Source organism: Neomonachus schauinslandi, chromosome 7 (genome assembly GCF_002201575.2).
Source record: "Neomonachus schauinslandi chromosome 7, ASM220157v2, whole genome shotgun sequence".
Taxonomy (NCBI): domain Eukaryota; kingdom Metazoa; phylum Chordata; class Mammalia; order Carnivora; family Phocidae; genus Neomonachus; species Neomonachus schauinslandi.
The window spans coordinates 87,729,495-87,748,457 of record NC_058409.1 but is presented as its reverse complement, the minus strand read 5'-3'; the positions used below and the strand labels follow the sequence as shown (position 1 = coordinate 87,748,457).

The window sequence follows — 18,963 nt, the reverse complement described above, 5'->3', positions numbered from 1 at the left end:
TAAGGGTTAGGGGAAGGGGGAGGGCAGAGGTAGAAGGAGAGAGATAATCTTAAACAGACTCCCCACTGAGCGTGGAGCATGACACAGGGCTCTATCCCTCTACCCTGAGATCATGACCTGAGCCTAAATCAAGAGTCTGATGCTCAACTGACTGAGCCACCCAGGCGCCCCAAAACTCAACACTCTTAGCGTGATCCATAAAAGAAAAAACATCAATATGGGGCACCTGGCTGGCTCAGTCAGTGGAGCGTGCAACTCTTGATCTCGGGGTTGTGAGTTCGAGCCCCATGTTGGGTGTAGAGATTACTTAAAAATAATAAAATCGAGCAATTAAACATCATCAAAATGAAAAGCTTTCGTTTTGTGAAAAACCCTGTAAGACAAGGAGACTGTAAATTGCAAATTGGAAGAAAATATTTGCAAACCATTTATGTGACAATGAACTCATTATCTAGAACATATAAAGAACTTCCAAAACTCAAGATTTAAAAAAAAATCAATCCAGTTTAAAATGGGCAAAGACATGAAGAGGTATTCCACAGAAGAGAATAAACAGATGGCAAATTGTTGCATAAATAAGCCCAACATGGCCTCTGTGTATTCACCCCTGGGCTGCTTATTTCTTCCCTGCAGACCAAGACCCATTAGCTTAAAAGCCTGCTAGTGCCAAACTCAAATTTTTATACATCCAGTTGCTTTAAACATAGCCCCAACGAGCAGGTTTTTAGCCATGTAGAGCCTGCTTGCTTTGCATCCCCTGTAGAACCTCATCCCATACCTGTTGACTACAGTTAGAGCCTGGGGTGCTAAGCCCCCAGACTACTCTGGCCCTCAGGAGGTCTGTGATTCAGAAACTGGCAGCCAGGCTGCTGAAGGACATCATCTGGACACATACACCTCTTCTCTGGTCCTCCTCTTTCTTGCCCCCCTCCCCTTCTGAGTAGCAACCCCTCAAGCCATAGCCTCCGGACAGACTCCTGCTGTGGGGGACTGCTCTCAAAACCCTGTCCAAACACTGAGCAATGAAGTTGGTTGTGCATCACTACTTCTCATGGTCATATCTTCTTCCTTGATCAGCCCCAAATCCCTCAAACCCGTGACACAGATAAACACACAGAAAGATGTTCTATATCACTATATACCTATTAGATATATCTCATTAGATATCACTATATACCTATTAGAACAGCTAAAATTAAAGATAGTGACAATATCAAATGCTGGCTAGAATGTGGAGAAACTAGATCTCTCGCTTATTATGGTAAGAATATAACATGTACAGCCACTCAGGAAAGTAGTTGGCACACCCTTAACCAACCACCCCAAGGAACTGCAGTGTATCTTGGATGCTTACCCCAGAAAAATGAAGGTATATGCCCATATAAATGCCTAAACACAGTTGTTTATAACAGCTTTGTTTGTAATCGTGCCAAACTGCAAACAACGAAAATGTCCTTCAGTAGGTGAATGGTTAAACAAACTGGTCCATCCATACCAGGGGATACTACTCAGTAATAAAGAAAGCGAATTATTGACACATACAACAGCTTGTATGGCTCTCAAGGGCATTATGCCGAGTGGAAAAAAGTCCACCTCAAAAGGGCAAATACTGTATGATTCCATTTAAATCATGTTCCCCAGATGAGAAAATTCTAGAGCTCTAGAAGGGACGAGGCTGCTGACAAGGGAGGGAGAGTGGAGGAGAAGGAAGTGGGCGTGACTACAAAAGGGAAGCGCTAGGGAGACACCTGTGGGGACAGCCTGACTGGCTCTGGGTCTATACTGTGGTCATGGTCACACAAATCTACAAATGACATAGAACGAAACACAGGCATTGTACCAATGTCAAATTCATGGTGTTGATATTGGGTTCTTATGTAAGATGTGGAGAGGGTTCATTGAAACTGGCACATAGAATTTGTCCTAAACACTCCACTTAGCCAGTTCAGCAGCCCCCTATAAAGCACACGGACTGATGCCCACTGGGTGGTCATCGCTCACCACTGCAGGCTACTCTCCAGCACTCTGTGTGCTAAAGCCCCCACCAGTTGAGCTGTCTGTTTACCGGGAGTAAGTTGTATTTGTTCTCAAGCCTGTTGGGACCACGTCAACTGTTTTTCTAATTACTTAATTAAAATAAACATAATAAAAGCCAATTAAATATGAGTGGGATAAGTAAGAGAGTTGCTGTTTCAATGAAAACCAAATTGAAGGCTTTGGAAAGGCTCAAAAAAAAGCAAATCACACGTACAAAATTATGGATGTCGAATTAGGTGTGGGCGAGCCAACAGTAAAAGAATCAGAGGGGGTAGGAACCTTGAAACTCCAAAAGGATGCTGCGTTCCGATTGTTTCACCAAGATCTCAAAGTTCCTGCTCCTTTTCACAGAATCCTAAACCAGAAATTTCCGACGGTGCGTTGTGGGGGATGCTCATGCAGGAAAGACAACACACAAGTCCAGTCTGAGGACACACACAAAGGCCTTGGCTCTGCATCAAAAGGTTAGCAGTGTAATAGACTTAGCCACAGACAAAGGTCAAATAAAATGCGTTAGATGTGCTGGTATCATCCCTGAACCCCCATTTCAATTAACTACCACTCCACTTACTTCTAAGATTCCCTCCCGTGCCCCCCTATACATATCTGACAACGTACATGAAGAACCACCTCAAAAGTTCTACCCTCTCGTGCAGTCATTCCACTTTGCAAAATTTCATCCCCCAAAAATGATTCAAAAATCTAGAGAAAGCTGTATGTGCAAAGATGGAGTATTTATGTAGCAGTAGCTTGGTTTCTCAGTCTCCTACTATCAACGCCCTTACTTTCTTTGAGGGGCTTCTAGCCCACCCCCCACTGCGAACAGTATTGGTCTTGCGGTGCATCGAGGCCCTCAACGTCCGCCTCTCCGAGGTCTGGGCACGTGACCCAGGTTAGGTCGATCACATTCTCTCTCTGTGGCGGAATAACACAAGGCAACCACGAGTGACATATCCCCATTCTGAGAGCAGAGCTGTAACCAGACCGTCAAGTAGCTCCTGTCCCCCAGAATCCTGCAACTCCCTCAACTCCTGGACTTTTTATTCATCTGCTTCTTCAAGCCCCTTGAGAATTCCACGAGCTCATCTACATCCTTCAAGTAAATCCCTTTCCTGTCCAAGCATTCCAGAGTTGGTTTCTGTTACTTGCTGAGGAAGAACCCTAACGGACTTGATTGATAAAGGTAGAAAACCACAGGGCGCCTGGGTGGCTCAGTTGGTTAAGCGACTGCCTTCGGCTCAGGTCATGATCCTGGAGTCCCGGGATCGAGTCCCACGTCGGGCTCCCTGCTCAGCAGGGAGTCTGCTTCTCTCTCTGACCCTCCCCCCCTCATGCTCTCTCTCTATCTCATTCTCTCTCTCAAATAAATAAATAAAATCTTTAAAAAAAAAAAAAGGTAGAAAACCACAGAAACCATCTAAATGTCAAAGAATTAGAAAACAAACTAAAGCATAGTTTATCCACTCAAAGAAACATTATGCTGTCATTAAAAAATTATCAATATTATCTTCCCCTTTCTCTCTCTCTCCCTCTCTCTCTGACAAATAAATAAATAAATAAAAATCTAAAAAAAATTATCGATATTACAGTATATAGTAAAATAAAGATGTCTATAATACCATATCTGTGAAAAAGACCATGGTATAAAATTTTATATGCAGTATGATTACAACTATGTAAAAGTATATGTAGGGGTACTTAAAATAATAACATTACTGATGGGATTGTGGGTTTTGTTCTTTTTTCATATTTTAAAATTTTTACTAATTAAATTGTCTTCTTTTCAAAAGAGAAAAGCTAATTTTTATGTGTGGGGTTTTTTTGTTTTGTTTTCTTTTCTTTTCTTTTATCTTGTTTGTGTGTGAGTTTTTTTAAGTAGGAAAAAGAAACCAGATTCAAATTGGTCCTTCCTGTTGTCACCGTCTGTCTGCATCGTGGGGCGTAGGTCCTCCAGTGGCTCACTTCTTTTTATTTTTTTTTTAAAGATTTTATTTATTTATTTGAGAGAGAGAATAAGAGACAGAGAGCACGAGAGGGAAGCGGGTCAGAGGGAGAAGCAGACCCCCCGCTGAGCAGGGAGCCCGATGTGGGACTCGATCCCAGGACTCCAGGATCATGACCTGAGCCGAAGGCAGTCGCTTAACCAACTGAGCCACTGAGGCGCCCCTCCAGTGGCTCACTTCTTAACTGTTTATTGTCATGGGATGGATAACTCAAGAGCTCAAGTTCTTGAGTACCTAGGATCGGCTGGGTCCCTGCTGGAACTCTGCATCATCTCTAGTCCTTACAACAACACTGTGAGGTCGATAATGTCACCCCCAATTTTCAGAGAAGCAAATCAAAGCCCAGACTTCGTAGCAGCTGAACCCCCCATGGTAAGTGACAGAGACGATCAACCTAATACATTATTTCTGCTCTCTAGCACAATTTTATTTATATATGTAACAATGTATAACAATTGACTTTTCAACCGGGCACCAATACAGGACAAGGCATGACATTTCCAAGTGGGGAAAAAGATGCAGATGTCGAAGGAAATTCTTGAGAACCATTTCCTGGACCCCTTACCCACTCGGATGATATAAAAGAGTCGAAAACATAGAGGATGGAGAATTTTGTGAGCAGGCTCATTTTGGAGAGAGCTGTACTGGAGTCCCATTTCCTCTCCCACCTGGTAAGGGGGTGCCTTCCACAGGGCTACTCAGATGTGACTGAAGCATCAGGGAGCCCCGGGGGCCTGGGGTCTGACTCCTGCTCTGCGGGGCGGTCAGGGTCAGGGATGACTCAGTGCATCCTCAGAACCAAATGAGGTCACAGAGCAGATCAGATACAGCGCCACTGATTTGTCTTAGTTCCTGTCAAATAAGGCAGCTTGGAGGGACCAAGGCACTCTAGCAGCTGGATTGAACTCCTAGAGAGGAGGGAAGGACTTGCAAGTCATCACCCAAAATAAAGAAGGGTCAGAGGACCTACAGGGGGGAGTGGCCCAGCAGGAACATCTGAAAAGTACACAAAAGAGCCACAGAGAAAGATCCAGCTATTAGATCTTCAAATTTACTTGGTTTACTTTTGTTTTTACACAGATTGGTGATGGCATTGGGATCCAAAGCAAAACTCTGATGGCATCTGGGGACAATGAGAAACACAGGCATGGCGCCCTACAAATCCTTCTGAGTTCATGGTCTTAGCGTGTCCAAGGGCTGCTGGTGAATTCCTCTTGGCTGGAGTTCCACTTGTTCTACATTCAGGCTGTGGATCTAATTGGCTTTCCAGCCCAGCGTGAACAGGTCTGGCAGGCTGACAGGAGGCTCTGACAGAGTAACCTTAACCCTTCCTTGGTTCAGTCCACAATTCCACGTCCAAATCCCCTCCCCAGTTCCAGCCAAAGTCCCCATTTACTGGGGTTTGCTGGTTTCGTCCTTTCCCCACTTCCAGTCCCCAGTCTCCCTTAATGGAGTCCACTGGTTTAGTCCATGCTGTGTAGCGCCGGTGGGGGGCAAGGCCTTCCATTGCCCAGCCTGCAGTAGCCTCCGAACCCCAGCCCTTGGTTCTGTCCTTAGATTCCATGCTGGGAACGCCTGGGGGCTTCTGCCCATCTCTGGTATCAGCTTGGAATCAGCCCACACTCCCCATTCTCTGAGGCCTGCTGCTTCAGTCTGCCCCAGCCCCCATGTCTCCCTCGCCGCTGGTATCCACACTTGCACTTCCTCAGTACCCTTGGCTTCTGTCAATGTGCGCATGAGGAAAAGGCTTAGCTGAAAGAAAAATAATAAACAAATACATAAATAATAAGGGAATGGGATCCTTAAAATCCGAGAGTTAAGCGTTCCACCTTCCAGCACACCTGCTTATTTTATATGTCAGAACTATAGTCCCAGAAGCTATAAAAATCTAGAAGCTTGTTTCGTGACCATAAGAACTTGGCTTGGTAACCATCAAGTTGAGGACCCCAGAATAAGGCCAGACAGAAATGTGAGAGCTGCATCCTGTTTGCAACTAGATGTGGCTGGACAGAAATGTGAGTTAAACTCCAGTTGTGGCTAGGGTCCTACCAAACACCTGCCCACCTCAGGGACATCACTGTCTAGGATTACAGTGACCATTGGGTGGACTGTCTCAGTTAGATCAGATCATTTAAGAAGTGCACTTAAAAGCAAAGACTTCAAAATTCCAACAATAACTTCATTGAAAGTTTCATTCCAAAAACCTGATAATCAGTTTTAAAAGATACAGAAGGGGGGTGCCTGGGTGGCTCAGTCATTAAGCATCTGCCTTCGGCTCAGGTCATCATCCCAGGGTCCTGGGATCGAGCCCCACATGGGGCTCCCTGCTCAGCGGGAAGCCTGCTTCTCCCTCTTCCACTGTCCCTGCTTATGTTCCCTCTCTCTCTGTGTCTCTCTCTGTCAAATAAATAAAATCTTTTAAAAAAATAAATAAATAAAAAATAAAAATGAATAAAAATAAAAGATACAGAAGGTACATTATACAAAAGCCTATGAGACTATGCCATTCTTCCTGCCTCCTTTATGGGAGCACTCATCCTAAGTTGTCCTCTGTCCCAATTGCCTTTACAACCATAAACAAAAGCCAGCTCCAGAGGCAATTCAAAGTTAACCTATTCCTTTACCAACCCCAAAACTATCCTTGTTTATCTCAAAAGGGTTTTAAATTATTGGCTTTAGAAAACCAAAGTCCTTCTAGGAGGAACTTTCCTCTATCTCTGTCCCTTGAAGTGATGTATCTTATCGTGTTTTTGAAATGCACAGGGGCTCAGTCGGTTAAGCACCTGCTTTCGGCTCAGTTCATGATCTCAGTTCATGATCTCAGTTCATGGTCCTGGGATTTAGTGTGTCGGACCCCCACCCACCCACCCACCACAGGCTCCCTGCTCAGCCGGGAGTCTGCTTCTCCCTCTGCCCCTCCCCTCTGCTCGTGATCTCTTTCTCTCTCTCTCAAATAAATAAAATCTTGAAAAAAATTAAAAATAAAATAAATAAATAAAAATAGCTTGCCACAATGACCGGCTTTGTCTGATGTCTCATTTAGTTTTTATGGATAATCTCAGCCTAATTGTTAAGAACAAGTAAATTGAATAGATGTAAATAAGATTTTAAAAAGTTTTAGGTAAATTCTAAATAGTTTCCCAAATCTTTCTGGTAACCTAAAACCTTAAAGTTCTGCTGAGTTAGGTTAAGTGAAGCGTTGTTAAATTCATAATCTAGATAATTTCCAAATAAGATAAAATAATGAATCGTTAATGACTGAACATAGGTTTATCTAATTTTGGCTTCCTTATTAGAGAGACTAAAGATAAAGTTGGGTTTGGTGATAAACATTTCATGTATGTGTGTGCTTTCTTGAAAGACAGTGCTATTAAAAAGCACGTTTCTAGAAATTATGAAATGTGTTCATACACTTGCCAACCTAAAGAATGCCGGCATAATAGGTCACAATTGTTTACTACTTGGTTTTCACTAGAAATTAAAGTATCTATCTGAGGGTTAAGAATTGTAATTAATGTATGTGGTTAAAGCTACTAAAAATAATGAGGGAAATGCTTCTATATGCAATAGAGGTAGGATGGTGTGCTTCCAGTAAAAGAAGGTATGAGGGATGGGGATGCAATTTTTTTGAGGAAAAAAAAAGTTGTAGAAAGTTTCTGAAAAATGAATCTTTGAAAAAGAATTTTATGCGTGGTCAGGACTAAGAGTGGAATGAATACATTTTACTATCAAAAGTAAGGTAGCACAAAATTAGAATTTGGCTTTCTCTCTATTAAAAGGACAAAGTTTTTTTTTCTTTTTTGGACTTTTGGTCTACTTCTGATAACAGATTGTGAGACTTTCTGTACCTTTTAAGGGATCTGCCTAAAAAACAAAGGTTCTATGTTTTCTTTCCATTGTGATTGTATAGTGTAGAAGTGCTCCAGAAATTATGTGAAATTCCTAGAAATCTGATACGTCCTGGTACAGAGTCATCACTTGCAATTACTCCTCGCTTAGCTTCTGAAATTGCTGTCATCAAAATTGAGGCTCACGCTAAATGAACTGAACCTGAGAATCCAGAAAATGTCCCAGCTGACTTTTATACAAAGGCAGCAACAACGAAATCCTTAAAGATGGTGGTACATGTGGATGAAGTCCATTCTACTTCTGCAAAAAATGTCCCCTCATTGCCAGACTTTTGCCATCCTGCTGTCCTGGTAACATGACAAGAGCCTGCTCCTAAATCTGAGAAATTAAGATGGGTAAAAAATGCTTATAAATGAAACGAACACTTAGGGCAATGGGAATCCCAAGATGGTTGCTTGGTTCCTCCCAGTTCCCTGACAAACCTTATTTTTTAGTTTTTGCATTCCTTCACCAACCGTAATGCATTTCAAAGGACTTGAATTATGAATAGTCATCGGTGGGAGCCAGCTGTAAAATTGCAAAAACAGTCTATCAGCAACGTCTGACCTGTCAGATCCATAATCCTGGAAAAACTAGTTTCATCTCCAGAGGCCTTGGGACCTCCCTCTGGACCTTTGAACACCCATAGCTGGACTTCATTCCATTGCCACCTAGTATGTGATGAGGGAACAGAAGGCAAGCTGAGGACAAAGCAGAAGCTGAAACCCCACAACCCACCCCCATGGGATATATGTGACATTCCTCAGCTAAGGAAAGGAAAAACAAATAGTTCACTTATAGAGATTACAACCCTGCAAGACATGAGTCTCCCTCAGTTTACAAATGTCTTAGCAATCTACAAGAACAAAACATTTCTATCAATAACCTAGCTTCCAGAAGGAAATGTAGATACAACTAAATGCCCTTATAACCTGCAGCCCATTGACAGATACTTGAAGCGGGCAGAGTGTAATGTTCCTCCAGGAAGCTCCCAACTATCTGCATGTCAATGTCTTGTTAGGAAGAAAAACAACCTTAACTTGACACTGGCCAGGCCTCGGGGATCCTAGGAGTCTTCTTTAACACATGAAAATCCTTCTGAAAACCTCCTCTTTCCTTACCTCCCCCAACTCCCAAGTATATAATCAGCCACCCCTCACAACTCCAGGGCAGCAGCTCTTTCTGCCCACGGGTCTTGTCCCTGTGCTTTAATAAAACCACCTTTGTGCACCAAAGACGTCTCAAGAATTCCTTCTTGGCCGTTGGCTCCGGACCTCACTCCACTGAACCTCACCTATATTCCCAAACCCCATCCATATGGGTTGTCAATATGTTCCTGTTATTGTGTGTATGTTTTCTGGATGAGGTAAAGCTTTTCCCTGTCACAAGGCCAATGCCCTCACAGTGGCACAGAAACTTAGAGAATGTGTTTCCCACTTGGGGCATACTTTGCACAGTCTCCGATCGAGGCTTTCGCTTCACAGGGCAAATCATATATAAGCCTTAAGGAAAACCTTGCAAACTTCTTAAAATTGATGCTGTCCCTAGAAGCCTTCCCCATGCGCTTCCCAGCGCCTCATCTGGCTCCTTGGTGGCTGCTCAGAAAGCCAGGTCCCTAGTTCCCACAGCCTATGACATGATGTCACATCTAAATGCACAAGAGAAGAGGTGATCCACCACAGGGGAGATGTCAAACAAGAGAGGAGGAAAGAAGCAGTGGAGGGTATCTGAGAAAGCTAAAGTCTATACTCCAGGGTACACATCAACTTTGGGGAGTGAGTAAACAGAACAAACAGTGAATAAAGGTGATCAGAGCCAAATGCTGAGCCTATTTGTAAGTGCCTAGTTGGAGAATTTGAGTGAAATTTTACTTCCGAAGGTTTAGAGAAAGGAGCTCTGGAGGAAGATCAGAGTTTAAAATCAAGCCCTGCCCCTTCCCAGCTGAGTCCCTGAGCCCCGTCTGGTTCTCTGTCTGCAAATCCAGGAGCACCTCTCTCCATCTCCGGGAAATTATTATTTATTATTTAATTTAATTTATTAATTTAATAACATACATAGGGGCGCCTGGCTGGCTCAGTCGGTGGAGCGTGTGACTCTCCACCTCAGGGTTGAGTTCCAGCCCCTCACTGGGTATAGAGATTACTTTTAAAAAAGTAAAATCAGGGGCACCTAGGTGGCTCAGTCGTTAAGCGTCTGCCTTCGGCTGGGGTCATGGTCCCAGGGTCCTGGGGTCGAGCCCCGCATCCTGCTCCCTGCTCGGCGGGAAGCCTGCTTCTCTCTTTTCCACTCTCCCTGCTTATGTTCCCTTACTCGCTGTGTCTCTGTCAAGTAAATAAATAAAATCTTTAAAAAATAAAATAAAATAAACACTAGTAATATTGAACTTTAAAAAAAAATTTAAAAAAGGAAGATCTTTAAAAATAATAACAACATCCCTAGCACGCACTAATGATAAGTCCGTATGAGATTTCTTCCTTTTCCTTCTTATTTTATCTAAATTGTTCATCTGTTGTAATTATGAGATATTCAGCAGAGGAGTTTAAGACCTGAATAACTCTCCGTGACCCCTTTAAAATCTCACAGATGTGTACATTTCAGGTAAAAAAGAAAGGTAGGATGACTAGAAAGGAGTTCTTAGCTGCGAGGTAGGAATTTTAATGAAGTTTAATTTTAGAACAATTTTCCAAACATATTCGTAGAAGCTTCATCATCAACAAATATTTGTGAAGCCTCTAAGTGTCAGGCAGATTCCTAGGCTATGTTGTGGTGAATTTATGCCTTTGCAGGGGCGGGGGGGCGGGGAACTTTCAGAATCTGATGTTGCAAGCAGAGTATCATTTAGATAACCGTGAACTGTTAAAGCAAATCCGCTGGTCTTTTTGTGACTCGGGTAGTGGGCCTGGGGACGCTGCTGGCAGGGGGTCACATGGTAAGTGCTGGAACCCAGGTGGTGACTCCAGTTGCCTTGAGTGATTTGCTCTGGTTTCAGTCCTGCCTTGCTTTAGCACATGCTGTTCCTACTAACTGGATTTCACTTCCTCATCCTTTAAAAAAAAAAAAGCTTCTCCTCTAAACAGCCTTCCCTTCCTCCACCATCACCCCAGCAGAGTTCAGACACCTGCCCTCCAGCCTGCTCCATCACAGCCCCCAGCCCACCCTGTAGTAAGAGCTGATTTCTCATCTGTATTTCTACACCAGAGAAGGCTCCTTGTGCACAGAATCATGCTTACTCATCTGGATAAGGCTAACAGTGCTGGGCACAGAGCTCGTGCCCAAAGGAGGGAAAAAAAGAGCAAAAGAGGAAGGAAACCGACTATATTAATACATAAATACTTGACCATATACGTAAATATAGAAATATGTGACTATAGAAATATGGATGTGACTGGGTCAATATATAAAAGGATAGGTATTATACACATCTATATAGTATATAGAACATGAATTTTGATAAAGTAATTTTGCAAAACTGTTTTGGTTTTAATTTTATAGTTTCAGGGGAGCCTGGGTGGCTCAGTCGTTAAGCTTCTGCCTTTGGTTCAGGTCATGAACCCAGGGTCCTCTGATCAAGCCCTGCATCTGGCTCCCTGCTCCGCGGGAAGGCTGCTTCTCCTTCCCCCACTCCCCCTCCTTGTGTTCCTTCTCTTGCTGTGTCTCTCTCTGTCAAACAAATAAATAAAATCTTTAAAAAAAAATTTATAGTTTCAGCATCTCAAGGCAATGGACAAAGAATCCTAATTTTTTGTTCTTGGTGAAGAAACTGAAGCAGAGAGATGGAAAATTATTTCATTCAATTGACTTACTAGTCACAACTTACAAATGGACAGAAACCCCCTTCAAACAGAATCCAGGGAATTTATTGGTTCTGGTATTTGGAAGTCCAGGAAGTATATTAGCTTTGGGAATAGCTGGATCTGGGGGCTTTTCCTACTTCTCAGCTCTGTTTTCCTCCAGGTTGGCTTTATTCAGATTCAGACTTATATCTTGATACTTCTAGAAACTTCACTGGCCAAAACAAAACAAAACAAAACAGTGTTCCAGCAGCAGCAACAGAAGTCTCAGAACTGAGTCCCATTGGTATGTCTTGGGTCATGTGCCCATCTCTGAACCAGTCACTGTAGTCAGGGGTCGGGGGGTTTAGCCAACCAGGCCTGGGCCATGGCTCACTCCTAGAGTTTGGGGCAGTGTCAGAGCCCCCTGAACACCACAGGAAAGAGTGGGAGAGGTGCATCTCTCCAAAAGGACCTTGAAGTGCTGTCATCAGAAGAGGGGATGGTTACTGGATAGCAGAACAGTATGCAATCAAAGTGGTAACAGGACCGAGGGTGGAGTTGATTGATGGCTTTCTATGGGATAGAACTTTCAAAGTGCTTGAGGTGGTGGAGGGGGAGAGACCAGGGTTAGTTCCCCGAGCTTGGGCAGCAGCACTGGAAATAGAAGGAACAGACGGAGTGGAAAGCTAATCAGGAGGGAGCCTGGGAGACATGGGGTAATGATCAGGCTCTGTTGGGTAAGGGGACAGAACACAGAGAGAAGTGAGTCAGAGAGCCAAGTGACATGTGGACTGGACACGTGGCAAGAAGACCAGTGTTCCCATAGTGCCTCTCATGCATGGGTTCTACCCTAGACGCCAACCCATTTCCACTTAACCTCATTAAAACCAGGCAATCTCATTTCCTAGTTTAGGGAAACTGGCAGCAGCAATCCTGGGTGGCGTAGACCAGATCCATATCAAGCCAGGGGCCAAGGTGCTCTACCTTGGGGCTGCATCAGGCACCACTGTCTCCCACGTCTCTGACATCGTAGGCCCGGATGGTCTAGTTTATGCAGTTGAGTTCTCCCACCACTCTGGCCATGACCTCATTAACTTGGCCAAGAAGAGGACCAACATTATTCCTGTTATTGAAGATGCTCGGCACCCACACAAATACTGCATGCTCATTGCAATGGTGGATGTGATCTTTGCCGACGTGGCCCAGCCAGACCAGACCCGGATCGTAGCCCTGAACACCCACACTTTCCTTCGTAACGGAGGACACTTTGTGATTTCTATTAAGGCCAACTGCATTGACTCCACGGCCTCTGCTGCCAGCTTGGAGCGGAAGGGGTTCCAGGCACGGTACTCGATTTTGTCGTCTCCCTCCACAATTGAGACTCTCTTCTCTCCATAAACTGATTCTCCAGGGACCAGATTCTTGGTGACAAGTGCATCTTCCTTTCCTCGACAAATGAAGACACCTTCATGCAGATGAGGTTCCACCATCACATTCTTCCCCGACTGGTTTCCTCTTTTCCCTCCCCGACCACGACCCCGGTTGCCACCAGACTGGAAACCTCCACCACCTCGTCCTCCTCCTCAGCCTCGGCCCCTAAAGCCGTCACCACGACCTCTGCCCCTGCCAAAGCCTCCTCGGCCACCACCACAACCACCACGGTCACCAAAACCCCTCGGCCACCGAAGCCTCCCCCACGGGGGCTGAAACCTGGCTTCATGGCGAGAGCTCAGCACCCTGGCTCAGGACTCTGCGGCATCCCAGACTACACGAGTCCAGTGCTTTTGCACGTGGACGAAAAGGTTACATCTTAATCAAAATCTGGCATGGCAGAAATGAGGGCAGGAATGGGAGGGGAAAGGAGCTTGGCTGGATTTGAACTTAAGCTGTGGCCTGCACTTTCGTAGGAAAGTCAATGACTTGCTGGTTTTCCCACCGTGTGGGCCCACCCTCTACCAAATGAGCTTGCCTTGCATTCATTAATTTACCCACTCAGTTATTCATCCCCCAACACTCACTGACTATACTATTCATTAGGCTGGGGGCCAGGTTCCAGGAGACCAGAACTTTGCCCTATGTAGCTCAAGATCTATAGCAGGAGTCCACGAACTGTTTTTTTTTTTTTTAAAGATTTTATTTATTTATTTGAGAGAGAGAGAATGAGAGACAGAGAGCATGAGAGGGAGAAGGGTCAGAGGGAGAAGCAGACTCCCTGCCGAGCAGGGAGCCCGATGCAGGACTCGATCCTGGGACTCCAGGATCATGACCTGAGCCGAAGGCAGTCACTTAACCAACTGAGCCACCCAGGCACCCCGACGAACTGTTTTGATAAAGAGCCAGATAGTAAATATTTTAGACTTTGCAGGCCACATGGTTTCTGTCACAACGACTCATCCCAGCCATTATGACACAAAAGTAGCCAGGGACAATAGGTAAACAAATGGTGGGCCTGTGTTCCAATAATAGTTTACAAGTGGCCCCAGCTTGTGCTTTGGTTATTCTATCAGTTACTGACAGAGAGGTGCTCAAGTTTCCTTCCTCATTCAAAGCAGTAGGCAGTGGAAATTGTTCACTTAAAACAAGAAATCCAAACTTGTACAAATACATCTTAGGCATTTTATTTTACTTTACAGCATATTGAAATAAGAAATCATCTTGAGCTAAATGCTAATGAAAATATTACTCTGTTATGAGCCACATAATAGTTGGTTGTGAGTCACAGCCAAGACTGCTCAGAAGGAAATATATACCTTTAAATGCATATATTTAAACAGAAGAAAGTTTGAAAAACAATCATCTAAGAATCCATCACAAGAAGTTAGAAAAAGAAGAGCAAATCAAACCCAAATGAAGTAGAAGAAAGGAGATGATAAAGAACACAGTTGAATTCAATAAAATGGAGACAAATTAAATCTTTTGTGCAGTCAACCCTCAGTGAATGAGCAGCCTTCCCTTCCACTTACATTGGAAAGCTGCCAGGGTTCCCCACTCAGCACCATGCTGGCTTGGGGGCTGAGTTAAATATATTTTATCATGTTAAGGAAGAATCGATTTATTCCTATTTTATTATGAAGCACTAACTTGTGGCAAACGCCTTTCAGCTGTCATAGAGGTAACTGATGTGGGAAACGAAAGCAAAAGAAAAAATTATATGTCCTTACTGCCTACAGCCCTTTGAAAAGTCCTTGAAACAGCTACAGTGACCTTCCTCTGGGAGCCCAGCTGCCTTGATATTGACACTTTGCTAAGGGTGAAAGGCAATCTTAGCTTAACGTTATCCCGATCCCCCAGGATCCTGTAAGTCTACGTTAACATATGAAAATTCCTTTGGAAACTTCCTTTATCTCTACCCCACAAGATACATGTTAGCAATCATCCTCCAAGCATATGGCCCACCATATACATCTGCAGGGTCTCATGACTCAGATTTTATTAGACAGTAATAAATGACCTTTTCCTTATAATAGCTAGCCCCCTTAAGGCCCTGAAAACCTTGCTCCAAATTCCTTAGAGACTTATGCTATCCTGAACCCCCTCCCAACTTGAAAGTATATAATCAGTCACCTGTCACAACCCCAGGGCCACTCTTTCTGAGCGTGGGTCCTGTCCCCGTGCTTTAATAAAACCACCTTTTTGCACTGAAGATGTCGCAAGGGTCTTTTCTTGGCCATCAGCTCGGAACCCCAACATTTCTACATCAGTGATCACATGACTTTTCTATTTAAATCATTAATTTAATCAATTTCTGAGATAAAATCACCCTTGAGTTCCTGAAATGACCCCTCCTTGCTCCTATCATATTGTTTATGTTTTCTTTCATTTGTGAGAGTTTTTTTTTTTTAAGTCTTTCACTTTTAACTGGATGCTGCAGTATGGTTTCTAATACTTTATTTAGAATTTTGTATTAGTGTTCACGTGTGCCATTAATCTACACTTTTCTTTTTGTCTCAATTTTTATTAGACTTACTGATGTTATTGTTACTGTGTAAAAAAAAAAATAGAAAATAGGATGCTTTTTATTTGGTCTAGATTAGTAGGAATAAAACAGAATAATCCATTATTTATGTAGCATTTTGTTTTCTGTAGCATTTTGTTTTAAAGAATTACAGATTTAGGGGCGCCTGGGTGGCTCAGTCGTTAAGCATCTGCCTTCTGCTCAGGTCATGATCCCAGGGTCCTGGGATTGAGCCCCGCATCGGGCTCCCTGCTCAGCGGGAAGCCTGCTTCTCCCTCTCCCACTCCCCCTGCTTGTGTTCCCTCTCTCACTGTCTCTCTCTCTCTCTGTCAAATAAATAAATAAAAATCTTTAAATAATAAAAAAAAAAAGATTTACAGATTTATAGAAAGGTTGTAAAAAAAAAATGTATGAATTTACCATGTACCCAGATTCCCTAAATGTATATATCAGTTTTTCTGAATCTTTGAGAGTAAATTATAGATATATCCCTATAGCCCTAGGTACTTTGGTGTGTGTTTTCTAAACACAAGGTAATCAGGATACAATTATCAAAACCAGGAAATTACCACTGATCCATTGCTAACATCTAATCCGCAGGCCTTATTCAAGTTTTACCAGTTTTTCTCAATAGTGCCTTTCACAGAAATACTGTTTCCTAGTTAGCTTCCAATCCAGCATCACACATGCATCTAGTTGTCAAGTCTCCTCAGACTCTTTTCACCTGGAGCAATTCCTCAGTCTTTGTTTTCAATAATCTTGACATTTTGAGGTGTGCAGGCTATTTATTTTGTGTAATATCCTCAACTGGAGTTTGTCTGATAATTCCTCATGACTAGATTCAAATTACCCAGTTTGTGTCAGAAATACCACAGAGGTACGGTTATGTCCTTTTTAGTATATTATGTCAGGAGACACATAAATGTTTGCTTCTTACAAGTCATGGTAACTTCCATCACTTGATGAATGTGGTATCTGCCAGATCCTCCCCTGTAAGGAATATCTGTTCTTTAATAGTTGGATCAAAATTCCTCTAGAAATTTTATGGCTTTTTTTTTTTCCATGGAGGGGATGGTAGCTCTTTCAAAACTATATATTTGGTTTATTTAGACTTTAATCTCTTATAAGATTTGAAAATTTACACTTTCCTGGAAAATTGTTTATTTCATATAGGTCTTAAATTGGTCTTTTTTAGGGAGTGGGATACATACATGTGTGCACAGCTCATTAGAGCATGACCGGCCCGCCGATACAAGGGCTGAAGAGGCAAGTTGAGGCCAACTCAGAAAAGTCGGTCACTGTGCAAAGTAGCGAGGACTCTCCCCGGAGAGGGATATGGATCCTGTGAAAGGTTCTGGGCAGGGGAGTGGTCTGAGCAGACAGGGGTGTGTCATCTCTGGGTGTGACTGTGATGTGGCAGTTCCAAACCATTCAGAGGCTGCAGTCAAGCAGGTCTGGGAGGAAAGGTGTGCAGTACTCCAGCTGAGATGCGGAGGAACATTCTAGCGACTGTCCCTCGAGTGGAAGAAAGAGGGGCATAAAGGGCCTCTCCAGCACTTTATGCAAGGCCAATCTGCAAGGACATGCAGCCCAGTGGGAAGTGCAGGTGTCGGGGACACATCCTACGCTGGTCCTGGTCGAGTGCCTGTTACAAGGGAGCCACTTCCTTCGGAGCAAGATGAGCAAGACGGCACTTCACTCTCTAGGAGGCCTGCTGAACTGGCTGCAGAGAGCTGCCCGGAGGCGGCCCCAAGTGGGCGTGGCCTCCTGAAGGCGAACTTGCTTCAGGGTGTTTTCAGTTGTTGTAAAGACTGCACTGATCCTGCCACTCATCCAATTCTCATCACGTCATCACTGTCATTAGCCATGCTTAAGAGTGCTTGCGCGCACACACATACACGCACACAGGCGGAAATAAAAAGAACACGCAGGGATGCAATAAAGTTTGAATCTTTTTTTTTCCTAATATAAAATATCTTTTAAAAAATGTTTTATTGTTATGTTAATCACCATACATTACATCATTAGTTTTTGATGTAGTGTTCCATGATTCATTGTTTGTGCATAACACCCAGTGCTCCATGCAGAACGTGCCCTCTTTAATACCCATCACCAGGCTAACCCATCTTCCCACCCCCCTCCCCTCTAGAACCCTCAGTTTGTTTTTCAGAGTCCATTGTCTCTCATGGTTCATCTCCCCCTCCGATTCCCCCCCCTTCATTCTTCCCCTCCTGCTATCTTCTTCCTTTTTTTTTTTTTCTTAACGTATATTGCATTATTTGTTTCAGAGGTACAGATCTGTGATTCAACAGTCTTGCACAATTCACAGCGCTCACCATAGCACATACCCTCCCCTGAATCTCTTTTTAATACTTTCCATGCACTGTTCGTTGTGGCATTCCTTCTGAGGCAGCAGTCATAATCCAATTATAATTGTTAACATTTACTATTATTTTTTAAGTTTTATTTATTTAAGTACTCTACACCCCATGTGGGGCTCGAACTCACAACCCCGAGATCAAGAGTTGCATGCTCTTCCAACTGAGCCAGCCAGGCGCCCCAATTGCTGACACTTATTGAGCACTTCTTGCCTACCATAAACTGTGCCAAACATTTTATGCATATCATTAATCTCATCGGATCCTAAAAAAAAAAAAATCCTGTTATGTGAATATTACTATCCCGGTTTTGAAGATGAGTAAACCAAGGCTCAGCAAGAGAATGCCTGAGCAGAAACTCAAATTAGGTCTGCCTGACTCCAGACACCCACGCCTTCCAGAAATGAGTGCTATCCCTTCCGGTTATCCAGCACTTCTGTTCACGGCAACATAACAGAATCCTGTTTGATGATCACAGCAACTCTCCACAAAACCAGGGCTGTGTTTCAGGTGAAGAGGCTAAGGCTTGGAGAGGGACAGAGACTAACCTGGGGTCACACAGCAAGGAGTGGAAGCAGGGACTGTATCCAACCTCCCAAGACAATGGTCCCAACCACTGAGATACCCTGCCTGCTTCATTCCTGGGAGCTTCGTTCCTGCCTGCATTGGTGTGCATCTTCTATTTCTGATTCTGAATAACTAAGTAATCATCTCATTATAAAATATCCAGGGAACTAAGTAAGAGTAGAAAGGAATCGAAAGTTGACCACCGCCCCGCGTATCTCTCCCATACACACACAAAATACGCTATTACTACTACTACTACTACTACTAATACTACTAATAGTGAACATAGCCCTCGGCATGTTTGAAAAAGAAATTTTCTTATTACTTTGTTCTAAAGTGCATGTGCACCAGAATTGCAAAGT

At 43.6% G+C, this 18,963-nt stretch overlaps 1 protein-coding gene across 1 annotated transcript; it reads left to right on the top strand.

Moving 5' to 3' along the window:
- The first annotated feature begins 12,412 nt into the window (after positions 1–12,412).
- Positions 12,413–13,099, top strand: LOC110585512 (rRNA 2'-O-methyltransferase fibrillarin-like). Its single transcript, XM_044916670.1, has 2 exons — positions 12,413–12,417; positions 12,610–13,099. The coding sequence occupies exons 1-2, from the start codon at positions 12,413–12,415 to the stop codon at positions 13,097–13,099; spliced, it is 495 nt and encodes a 164-aa protein (XP_044772605.1).
- Positions 13,100–18,963: the final 5,864 nt, after the last annotated feature.